This window comes from Mirounga angustirostris, unplaced genomic scaffold, assembly GCF_029215605.1.
Source record: "Mirounga angustirostris isolate CCGP_5_RB_7025 unplaced genomic scaffold, mMirAng1.0.hap1 SCAF_7, whole genome shotgun sequence".
Taxonomy (NCBI): Eukaryota; Metazoa; Chordata; class Mammalia; order Carnivora; family Phocidae; genus Mirounga; species Mirounga angustirostris.
Window position 1 is genome coordinate 104,965,303 of NW_026991715.1, and position 12,426 is coordinate 104,977,728.

At 38.0% G+C, this 12,426-nt stretch overlaps 1 protein-coding gene across 3 annotated transcripts in view; it reads left to right on the top strand.

The window, feature by feature from the left end:
• The window catches only part of RNF145 (ring finger protein 145), a 54,442-nt gene extending 44,599 nt beyond the window's left edge, over positions 1-9,843 (top strand). For all 3 annotated transcript variants that reach the window (XM_064596600.1, XM_064596599.1, XM_045901978.3), the window contains 3 exons: positions 4,756-4,903; positions 5,799-6,155; positions 8,218-9,843. In XM_064596600.1, coding sequence (XP_064452670.1) covers positions 4,756-4,903; positions 5,799-6,155; positions 8,218-8,601 — 889 coding nt within the window. In that variant the 3' untranslated portion in view covers positions 8,602-9,843. The remainder of the gene's footprint in view (positions 1-4,755; positions 4,904-5,798; positions 6,156-8,217) is intronic.
• The last annotated feature ends 2,583 nt before the right edge of the window (positions 9,844-12,426 follow it).

Sequence of the window (12,426 nt, forward strand, 5' to 3'; positions counted from 1 at the left end):
AGATTGTCCCTATTTGAAACACACACTTCCAGACAATAAAAAGAACACTACCCAACTCATTCTGTCCGGCTGGTATAATCCCTGTATGGAAATCAGACAACTTGAGAAAGATAAAGTTTTATTTCACTCATAGCAGGAGGTACTATGCAGATTTGTAATATTGGCTGGAGTATAGACAGCTTGAGCACTGGAACAGAGAGCCCCCCAAACAGACCCATCTATGTTGGACTTTGGTATATGACAAGGGTGGCATGTCCTATGAGTGGGGACAGGTGGTACTCTTCCGTAATGTTGCTGGAAAAAATGGTTTCTATTTGGAAAAGGATAGAATGGGTTCCTATCTCACACCATAAACAAAGGATCAACTCTGGAATGTTAGAGACCTAAAATGTCAAAAACAAAAAATTAAAACTCACATAGGCTAATACATTTTGGACTTTCAAGTAGGAAACAGTTTCTTAAACTGGCAGAACTGCTGTGGGAGAGCGAGACTAAGAATTAGGAATGACCGTGATTATGAAAGGAAAGAGTGATAAATCTAACAATTACAGTTAATAACTTTTTAGACCTAAAGTTAACTTTACAAACTGGGAGAAGATATTCATAGTATTTGCACTTGCCCAAGAATTGGTATCAATATACAAATAGCTCAAATGAGCAAGAGAAGTGGATGAAATACATTTTTATCTTTAGACTTTAGTGAAAGAGGAGACACATGAATACGAAGAGAGGTTCAGCATCTTTAGTGATAAGAGAAATGTAAATCAAGACCACACTGAAGTGCTGTTTTAAACCTGTGGGATTGGCAAGGAATAAAGGAAGGAAGGAAGAAGGGAGAGAGAAAGGGAAGTCAGCTAATTATCTAGAGTGGAAAAGGTCTAGATGACATGGTATCCCTGGTTTCTGGTGGGAGTGTGAAGTGGTGTAATCACTTTGGAAACAGTGTGGCCATTCTCTCCTCCTACATGTATACTCTAGACGTTCTTACACATGTTCAGTAAGGACATACAGAAGAACGTTCATAGCACAATTCACAGTAGCAGAAATCTGGGAACAACCCAAGTGACAATCAAGCAGGAAAGTGGGTGAGTAAATGTGATAATAGTCACTATGGAATATTAGAAATGCAGTGACACAGAAAACAATATGCATGATTCATAGCATTATAAAGTTAAAAAGTAAATCCCAAAAGATGACAGTATAGAATGTTATTTTTGTGTTAAAAGCAAAAATTTAAAATATACTCTTTAGGAATACATATAGATTAATAAACAAAACTATAAAAAGGAAAAGCAAGCAAGAGAGTAAAGAACACAGATTCAAGTTAATGCTTTCAATGGGTGCAGGGAGGGAGGACGTGGAATAGGCAGGCCTGCTGTATAGTTAAATGTGGGTTATTGTCCGGGCCCTCACTTTTGTATGGGGAGACAGGTTCATGAAGGCTTGTTACAATATTTAAGATAGCTAATTAGATTACTAGCTCAGTAAAAAGAGGGACACCCACAGACCAGTGGTGACAGTGCATCCTGAATTAAGGATTATGACTAATTCAGAGTACTGGGGATTGAGAAAGGAAACGAAAAATATCTTAATTCTCAAATTAGAGAAATAATTAAGAGATAATATCAATAATTCATATAACACTGCTTCTCTCTGTCATTTAAGAAATAATTACTATTACTGGGGGTAGAAAAGCCTCACATGTCTTTGGAGTTGCTTGGACTAGAGGTAATTTCCAGTGTTTAACTTAAAAAGCTGTCTCAGTTTTAGCCATAGAGATAATTGTTGCCCTTATCTATAAATTTTATTCCAGTTTTTAACAAGGAATTTTAGGATAATGGTCCACTTACTCAAATTACATAGTAGATTTTCAAATGACGAACTTCTAAAAAAAATGGGTTGGGGTGAATGTAAAAATTTTTTATTTTATTTTATAGTGCTTAACCTATTAATAGGATGAGATTTCAATGTTGTTTTCTGCTATTCATTTTATATTTAATTTTAAATTAGATTTTTATTGAATTTTAACTATTTAAATAAGGATATTTATTTGTGTGTATAATATACACACCTATGTTTGTATATATGTATTTGTGTGTTGCTGTGTATACACACGCCAAAATTAGAAATAAAGTATAACTCTTGGCATAATGGTGTTTATGCTTCTCTCTGTATGTATATAAAAATAATATACTTACATCTATATGTAAATATATACCTATTTTATATAAATGGATCATAGCTTGATTTTGAAAAATATATTTAGAGCTTTAAGGCAAATTACCCTATTAAAGAAAATGATTTATAATTTAATATCTAATAAAGTATAACTACTGTTACAGTAATTCCTTCCTGCCTGCCTTTCTTTGAAAAAATAAAGTAAAACTTTTTATGTTTTGGATCTCAAAGCAGAACTACTGACAAGTTTATGTTTCTCCCATAACTTTGGAAGGTAGAAAATGTTTGCAAGAAAAGTTGTAAAACAGTTCCCAAGTAAAACAGTTCCCAAGTCCCTAGCTTTAATTTTTACCATAATAATAATTGTTCTCTGAATTACTAATTATAGAAAGTCCCATACAGTCTAGCATAATTAACTTTGTGTGTGGTTATTTTTCCTTATGCCGCCTTTTTTTTTGTTTCCTTGAGACTGCATGGATTTGAGATCACAGATAATGATTTTTAATTAAAAATTAATTTTTTTTGCAGCCATGAGCTCTAAATGATTTTGATTGAAATCTACATTTCCTCAATGATTAAATGAATAAATGTGCATCTTTTATAGGAAATCAATAATTTTAAGTTTTGATATTCAGTTAATAGATTGTAATTGAGTTTTGTGTTTTAGAAGAGAGGAAATCTGTTTTGGGTTCACACTGATTTCTTTTAGATTAGTGATCACTGTGTTAAAAAAGTATTCCACCTTTGGCTTTTATTTACCCAGGAAATGGAAATATCTAATATCTTTTTTTTTTTTTTAATCCTTTGTGGCAGCCCTCTATCTTTATTTGCTTGTAAATCAGGTATATAAAGTAACTATAAGTAAAATTACCGGGGGTAGAAATGACCTTTTTTCTGTTGTAAGGAAAGATTTTTCAAAGTTCTGCTTAAGGCACTTGTTGGGGAAGGTTTTTGTTTATGTATCTTTTAGAACTTAGTATACAATCTATCTTAAATTGGGGTGTATTTAAGGAATGATTTATTAGAATATTTTGATATATGAAGAGGTACACAAAAGAAAAAATTATGTCCCTTCTCCTTTTTGCCCTAACTATGGGGCTCCTTCTGTGTATGTATTCCACCATTGACAAGTAGGGTTCAAGTGGAATCCGAAACTGAAATCTAAGTCTAAGAAAGTCTCTTGATTTGTTGGGTGTCTTAAAAGCATAAAGTTTTATTATATGTAAAAAGTATATATATAATATATATATACACACTAAGCTATATATAAAGTATATGTATACATTAAGCTATATATATGAAGTTATATATATATACTTACATATATATAGTATTCCCCCTTGAGATAACCATGATAACTTTTGTCTTGCTTTTATCATAGGGCTTTGCATTTGGGTGGATAGATAGGTTTGAAAAAAAAAAAGGTAGTAATAAATGGAAAATAATTTGAAAAATAGCAAGCAGAAATAAATATTCAAGTTTTATTTGGCACTTCAAACAAGCTTTGAGCTTAAAAGCTGAGCTATGTGAAGGAGTTGCTGTTCTTTTTTTCAAGGAGTTTAAATTTGGGTGATAAGACATTTTTATGTCTGTGTACATATATATTATTTAGATAATAACTATAAAATATAAATAAAAATGTTTAGGCATACAACATATAAATATCTGTATCATTGAAACAAGACTACAGTTTTAGTGTATGATTGGCTGGTACCAGTGTTAAGAATTCTGAGAGGGTCAGTGATTCCTGGAGAAAGGATTCACATTACCTGATTAGTTTGAGCTAGCCTAAAGGGTTTGGAACAAGAGAGGGTGGGACAGAGGCATTTCTAGTGGGGTGTAAGCGTGCTTGTGTTTTTCTGGGAGTATAGTTAATTAAGCATCTTTGCTTATAGTGAGGAACAGGTGTTGACAAGTTTGGACCGAAACAGTGGGAGTCGAGGAGCTCAGATGCCAGGCTAGCAAGTTAGAGAAGGCATTGACAATATTACGCTAGTAGAGCTTTAGGAAGATTAATCAGGCAGGCAGTGTCTGGGATAGATTGGGACTAGGGGAGGAAGACCAGCTAGTAGGTCCTACAACACAGTTGTTCATAGTTTTTCTGCCTCTAGCCCTGACAGATGTGAGGATTAATATAGCTGTTGGAGAACCATTCCTCTTAGTAATACTGCGCTCACAGTAGCAGAGATTTTCATCACAGTGTAACAGGTGGGGAGAAGATGTCTCATGACTTAAGATCACACATTATTGTTAAGGCTTAATGCTCCAAAAGCCTGAGATCACTGAAATTGGTAGAAATGGATGGAGCTGAAAGTTAACTATTGAAAAAAATAAAAGAGAATTGAGGTGTTTGGCAATTTTGACTGAGTGGAGAGAAGAGAAAAGGTGGCTCAGGTGGCTTTGAAATACCAGGCCTATGACCCCTGTCCTGAAATCTAGTATAGTGACTGGCAAGGAGAAGGATGCTTAGTAAAGTATTTGGGAAATGTCAGCATGGCCCAAGACCTATCAGTTGCTAACATGACTGTTGTGGTCCTGGGTGACAGGCGCTTTAAAGGAGTATTTTTCTTTTTCCAGGAGTTTATGGAAACACTTCCGTGCTGTGAGCCTTTGTTTATTTTTACTAGTGTTCCCTGCTTACATGGCTTACATGATTTGCCAGTTTTTCCACATGGATTTTTGGCTGCTTATCATTATTTCTAGCAGCATTCTCACTTCTCTTCAGGTAAGCCTAGGAGTAATTAACTATATAACTGATTTTCTTATTTTTCCTTCCAGAAAAGGAATTAAACTTTTTTGAGATGAGTGATTATAAGTGGCCTGTTTAGGTGATAACTTCCTACTTTACTTATCAGAAAAACATTACACTGATATGAGCATAGAAGTTAGATGGTAGGTTATTAAAATACCACACCTATCTATGTCACTGTATTTTTTAATCAAGGTAATTAAACTTTGCAGATGTTTAAAATGGATACAGAGCTATCGTGTAAAGCTTAAATTGATAAGCAACTATAAAATATTAATGAAAGATTTTGTAGCTTGTTTGGAGCACATTTTAAGTAAATACCCACTCGAAAATATCCTTGGTTTCGTGATGTGTATGAATATATGACATATGTGTGTAATACACACAAAAATACGCACACCAGACAGTATTGCCCTGGAAATAATAAGCGTATTATAACTTGAAAGTGGATCTTTGCTACCTCGTCAGTAAGAAGTAAAAGAAAATGTTACACTGGCAACAGAGATTTATTCATTGTTCCTTGTAGAGGTAAAGGTTCTTTGAAAGTTGAGGAGCATGTACAACTACAGAATTAGGAAAATTTAAATAGAATTTTAATGGTTTTGGTGATCTGGGGAATAAAAGGAAAGGATGAGTCAGAGAAAAGTGATGACTAATCAGAATTTTTTTAAGAAAGTCTCAAGATATGGCTTTTTGGTATCAAATGCCTGGATTACTGAGATCCACCCACATTTTAATTAAACCATGGTTTCCTCTGATTCTAAATATGGCATCCTAAAAGTATTAGGATTGTTGTTATTGCTTAAAGTCTATGAAAAGTCTTTTTTAGTGGTCATACTCTGTTTTAAAATACATGTATTTTTTCCCCCAGGTTTTGGGAACGCTTTTTATTTATGTCTTATTTATGGTTGAGGAATTCAGAAAAGAGCCAGTGGAAAACATGGATGATGTCATCTACTATGTGAATGGCACTTACCGCCTTCTGGAGTTTCTTGTGGCCCTCTGTGTGGTGGCCTATGGTGTCTCAGAGACCATCTTTGGAGAATGGACCGTAATGGGCTCAATGATCATCTTTATCCATTCCTATTATAATGTGTGGCTTCGGGCACAGCTGGGGTGGAAGAGCTTTCTTCTCCGCAGGGATGCTGTGAATAAGATTAAATCATTACCCATTGCTACAAAAGAGCAGCTGGAGAAACACAATGATATTTGTGCCATCTGTTACCAGGTAACTTGCCCAGTAAGAATCCATTTGGGTGGGTTGTTGGTGTATCCCCTGGGACTTTAACCACATTAACCAAATTTAAGTTAAATTTCTAGGCAGAATTATTTCCTTAGTTAAAAAAAAAAAATAGGTCTCAAATTATTAAAGACCTGATAGAATATTTCCATTTTATTTCTGAACTAAGTTTTTAATTTAGTCCCTCAAGTTCTAATTTATTGTTATTTTCAACATTGCTCACCCATAAATAAAGGAAAAACAGGTCAGGTGTATTTTATATTTACTCCCAAATACATATACACACACACACACACACACGCACACACAATCAAATATATACTATCAATTCAGGAGTCAGCAACTTCTGAAAAGTGGTGTGCCAAGATTCTGATGGTTTTCCTTCTAGTATTTCCAGGATGGGGAAGAAGTATTCATTTACTTAACGTAGGTAGAGAGAGTATGTGTTTACCTGTGGGTTGATGGATATCTGAGATGGATACAAGCCTTTGTGTCTGGAATTGGGGGCCGGAGGATATGGTAGAGGCAGCCAGCCGGTCCGTGTGGCATTGTAGTTGGCCTTCCTGGCATCTTTGGCATGTGTGTTATGAATAGCTGATGACTGCCTTCTATTAAAATTGAAAGATAGTATTTAAATGAGTTTGGAACTATCACAGCAAAGAATAGGCCTACAGTTTAGTCACCAGTAACCTGTGCAGGGGGGTGGTTGGGGGGTAGCAGCTTTTATAGCTAAATTGTACTGTTGGAAGTATGGATAGAAATTAAGGACCTTTGGGTCCTCGCAGAATAATGTTTTCCAGGTTGTTTTTGCATTGAGGGGACTAAGGAATATTGTAGGTTCCCCCCAAGTGAAGTGGCCATTGTCTTAGTTCTGCTTCTTGGTGCTTGGTAGCATCATCGTATGCAGGACAGAGCGCATCGAAGACAGGGCACATCAGCTTCAGCAGCCGATGTCTAAATATTCCATCTCTGGGATTTAAATAAGAGTCTCCTTTTTGTATTTCCTTTTGTCACATCACTTTTTTTGAGGTGCTAGAACTACCTGCTGATATCACACAGAAAATGAAAGTCAAATTGCTTAACTTCCCAGCTGGCTGCTTTTCCTTGAATGGCTTTCTGCTTAAAAGTTGACGCCCAGGTGTTACCAGTTCTTGGCAAGGAATTTCTGTGACAACTACAACTCCTTGTTTTGGGACTTAAAACAAAATTAATGGTTGAGTCCCCAAATATGTATTCTTCACAATTAAATCATGTCCTCAGCCTTCCCTCCCCGAGTTTATCTTCTGCAAGGAACATTAATGCAAAGTATACCACTTCTTAATCCAGTGGTTATCAAACTTGAGTGTGCATAAAAGTTACATGGGTGGCTTGCTGTAACTGTAGATTTGCAAATGCCATCTTCAGATATCCCAGTTCAGTGGGTCTGGGGGCACCCAGGAATATGTGTAGTTAGCAAGCACTCCGGTGATTGTGATGCAAATTGAGAAGCGCTGGCTTATACAGACCCTGTCTTGAAGACTGCATTACATACGTTGTCCCTAATGAAATTGCCACTTCCTTGCCAATACCCTGGTGTTATGTGGCTGATTTTGTCTCCTTGCCAGTAATTTCATCATGGAATAATCTCTTCAGCTGTGTTGAAGCAGAACTGTGGGAAGTCCTGTCTTCATCAGATTTTCTGAGGTTCTAATTACACTCATGCCACGGGGGCGGGGCGGCGGAGGGACCCAGCAATCACACTGCAGTAGTTGTGTGATGCTCGTGTTCCATACGAAGACAGAAGCCAGTTAAGATGTTCGTTTCTTTCTCATTTTTGGTTTTTACTTCTTTTAACTGTTTAGCCAGTGGTTCTTGCATTGTTGGTATGAAGGAGTCTCTGAAGGCAGGAGGATTATCACTATAATCTAAAATGAGTTTTATTCTAAAATCTGTGTTACATATTTTCTTTGGGGACTTTGTGGGAAAGAAATGTTGGAACTAGAACTTTTGGGATTAGCCGCGAAGATTTTAGATAATAGGCATTTATTGAGGTATTTTTCCCCGCTTCTAGGACATGAAATCTGCTGTGATCACACCTTGCAGTCACTTCTTCCATGCAGGCTGTCTCAAGAAGTGGCTGTATGTCCAGGAGACCTGCCCTCTGTGCCACTGCCACCTCAAAAACTCCTCCCAGCTTCCGGGGTTGGGGACTGAGCTGGTGCCACACCCTCCTGCGGGAGCCACGCAAAACATGCTCCCGGAAGGAACTGAGCCTCCAAATCAAGAGCATCCTCCAGGGACTGGGATGCGAGAAGGTTCTAGGGACAATAATGAGTGCATTGCCACTAGGTCAGATAGCCAGGAAGGGACTTGTGACCCTAAGGAATATCCTTTTAGTGAAAGAGATGAAGCATGTCCTGTTGAGGTCAGCATAGAGGAAAAGAAGCAGAAGTAATGCTTTGATACTCTGGAGAAGTTAACTCACTATGAAATTCGAGCTCAGATTTGAGGAATGAATGTATGAGATGATGAGGTAGGAAACTTGACATTCCAAGGATCTGATCCAGGAAGTACTCTCAGTGGAGGCTGTTTGCGTTCATCCCCCTGACATTGTGGGAGAAATTTTGCAATGTATGCTAATCAAAATGTATTTATATATCCTATGCTGATATTTTGTAGAGGTTTGCCAAGAAAATTCAACTTCAACAACTTTAGAAACTGCCCCTGACTTATAAGGGATAAATAAAATCAGATTTGAGGGCTTGAAAGGGGCTAAAAAAAGGAGGATAAAGAGCATCAGGACAGCATGGGAAGAAGCGGGCAGAAGCAGAACTGACATTTCACTTTCTATGGGACAGGATCATTCTTACTACAGAGTATGAGTAGTGACCAGCCCTTTTCACCACCTCCCTTTCCCTCGGTTAATTGGAACTCAGTCAGGTGACAGTTGAGTTTTGTACAGCACTGAAATGAAATCAAAGACTTAAGAGCATTGATTGTATTCCAAGATTGAAGCACGCTCATACTTCGTATGTGCTTTAGGGGAGGGGGTGGGAGGGCACGTGGGCCTTGCGGGTGCATTCATGTAATCTGAGACTCTTGAACTTTATGACGGAGTCTTCAGTATTTTGATGTATATGGAACTTTTGTTAATATATTGTATACTGTGTCGGCTGTGTGAAGTAAACTAAAACTCTCATGAACACTTTGGGGTCCACTGTAGTGTAGGAGACCAAAGTGGGAGGGGCTTTAGGGCACTGATAAAGGCCCTAAGTGTACTTTTCAATCTGTGTAATGTTGAATTCTTGTGACTGAATCAAAACAGTGTTAAATTATGGCAATATTTGCACTTTGGGAATGAGTACTTAACTGTATGATCACACTCTGCAAATGCCACTTTTAAAGCTGTTAATAGACTTTGCACCTTTTCTTTGACAAGGATGTGTCATATTTAAATTTTTACATTCATCATGGTTACAGGTAGAACTGGGGAGGGGGGAATGTAATTTTTTATGGGAATTTTGATATGAAAAGAAACTAGTCATTTATTTATACAATATAGGCTTGGCTCAAAAAGTGTTTTTCAGACTCGATATTCCTAATGTGGGATGTGACTTTATTTTATTTTTAGTAGCAAATTTGGATGTAGACTGACAGACATAGCTGAATGTCTTAATAAATTTAAATTTGAAGATAACTATTTTGTTCCTGTGATGATGATTATTGTAAAGTATTTGAAATTCTCTTCTTAGGAGGTTTTGTTTTTATCCAACCAGGTTTCTTGTATCTTGATCCCTGTCAGAAATGCCTTGCAGATGGCAAAACTTTTTGATTGAGAATGACCAGCTCTTTGAAATCTACGCCAGTGGAAGCAAACCTAGCTTTGCATTAGAAGCATTTGGGGAGAGCTTTTTTTTTTTTAAAAAAAATACACATTTCGTGGATGGACCTAGAAGGTATTATGCTAAGTGAAATCAGACTGAGAAAGACAAATGCCATATGATTTCACTCATGTGGAATCTAAAAAACAAAACATGAATAAACGAACAAAAGCAGAAATCAGACCTATAAATTCAGAGAACTGATGGTTGCCAGACGGGGGAGATAGGGGGCCAAATGGGGGAAGGGGAGTGGGCAGTACAGACTTCCGGTTAGGGAATGAATAAATCACAGGGATAAAAGGTACAGCAGAGGGAATATAGTTGATGGTGTTGTAATAACGTGTGGTGAGCTCAGCAGAACATGCAGAGAGATGTCGAATCACTGGTGCACACCTGAAACTAATATAACATTGTGTGTCAACACACAACCCTTGTGTGTCCAAACATTTTTAAGAATTACACAGATCTGAACCCGATGAATCAGGCTTTGGGGGTTTCTGAGAATGTGCTTTTCAAAGCTTCCTGGGTGATACCAGCAGTTTTATGTTTAGAAAAGAAGCTAGACTAGAATGCCTTTCTCCCTGGGTGTAGCTCAAGTGGCGCACCATCCTTGGCAGATGGCCCCCTCTAGTGGTAGGCTGGTAGTGACCTCTGATTCAAAACTGACTTCTCCTTTGAGCAAAAGGTGCGTGTTCAAATATTAAACTCTTTGGTGCTTTGTCAAACAAAGGAACAAAATTACAGGTAAAGTTGGAATCATTTATGGCGTAGTGAACTTGGCCATTTTTTAGCATTGTTTACACTTCTGGCCAAAGGACTCTGTTCCTATAGACCATAGGAAAAGTACTCAACTGTTTTAATAAAATTAGAGACTTCTTTGCATCAGTTTCATTTTGTATCTCCTACTAGCACAGAGACCCCAGCTCTACTTACCAAGTCACATGAGCCTCTCAGGTCAGCAACCTGGTGGACAAATCTCATTCTATTCCGTGTATATATCCTATTTTGTTTCATTCAGGAGAGCTATCTTAGGTTGTGGGAACAAAACCCCTCAAAATCTCAAGTGGCTTTAAAACAACAAAAGTTTCTGTCTCACGCACACTGCCTACGTGACTGTGGAGTTGGCCGGGTGCTCTTGTTTGGTGCAGACGACTTGGATGGAGGCCGCTGGAACAGCCACTGTTGAACCTTCCTGATGGTCATGGCTGAGACAAAGGGCCCGGGAAGACGGTCCATTAGCAATTCAGTGGACGTCTGCCCCCTCCGGTCACCCCCCCACCGGCACAGGACGCTGCAGAAGTTCAGTCCCCGCTCTGGGGCCTGGACAGAGAGCACGTGAGCGGTGCGGAGGACTGCCACACCGCAGCGGAAGCAGCACCTAGTCTTATTTACACAGTATTCAGACTTCGGGAGCACACCTGGTGGAAGTATACTGACTGGGATCCTCGGACTTAATTTGCTACTTGTTCCGATGTGCTGGGATTGTACCATTGCGTGATGCCGTCCGTATTTCAGATTTCTATTTCCCCATCATTTTTGTAATCGTTTCCAACCCACTGACTTTTGACTGAAAGAAGACAAAGTTTAACCATCTCTGAAGAGAAAACAGAGTTAGATTCGATTTCTCCTCCATTGCACTTGATCAAATTTAAGTGAGAAAATACAACATCCTTTTGGGGCCCTTTTTGTGTCCACTTGCTGATTTCCACTGTTTTTCAGACCATGGGTACATACACCCACTCGTAATCAGTTTTCTCTTAAACGCTTATTATCACCTTATGAACTTGGGCATCAAAGTTAGTACTCAACCATCTAAACCCTCATACTAGTTATTAACATGCATTTCCACTTTGTGGTGTTTTCATGTTATAAAACTTGTTCCAGTGATCTAAACCATGCTGTTGGCACAGTATGTCTCTAGAGGTCTGCTTTTCAAACACTGGCCCGAACACGAGGCTCTGCGATCCCCTCATTAGGGCTCCCATGTTGTCTCTGAAGTATGCCTGCCATGTTTTCATGAGCATATGACATCAGAAACACTTTGCTTTTCCTAAAAGTTTTGACGTTATGTCAAATTGTGAATTGAATTGGTTAGTGGAGAAGGAAAAATTATATAGTTTCCAAGTTTAAAAGGGAGGCCTTTTGTAGCTGGCCGGTTAGCTCAGTTGGTTAGAGCGTGGTGCTGATAAAAGGGAGGCCTTTTCTCCTACGGCTCCAGTAATGGGACAAGAGCCTTACAGAGATTTAAGGAATTAATAACTTGAATATGCTAAGTTTTGAAAAAAAAAAAACAACACCTTCAAGAAAATAAGTTTTACACTCTAGTTGTTTCTACTCTGGCTTTCACAAAAAAAGAGAGTCCAGTATTAGAATCCTGGCAAGTTGAAGGTAGGAATTAC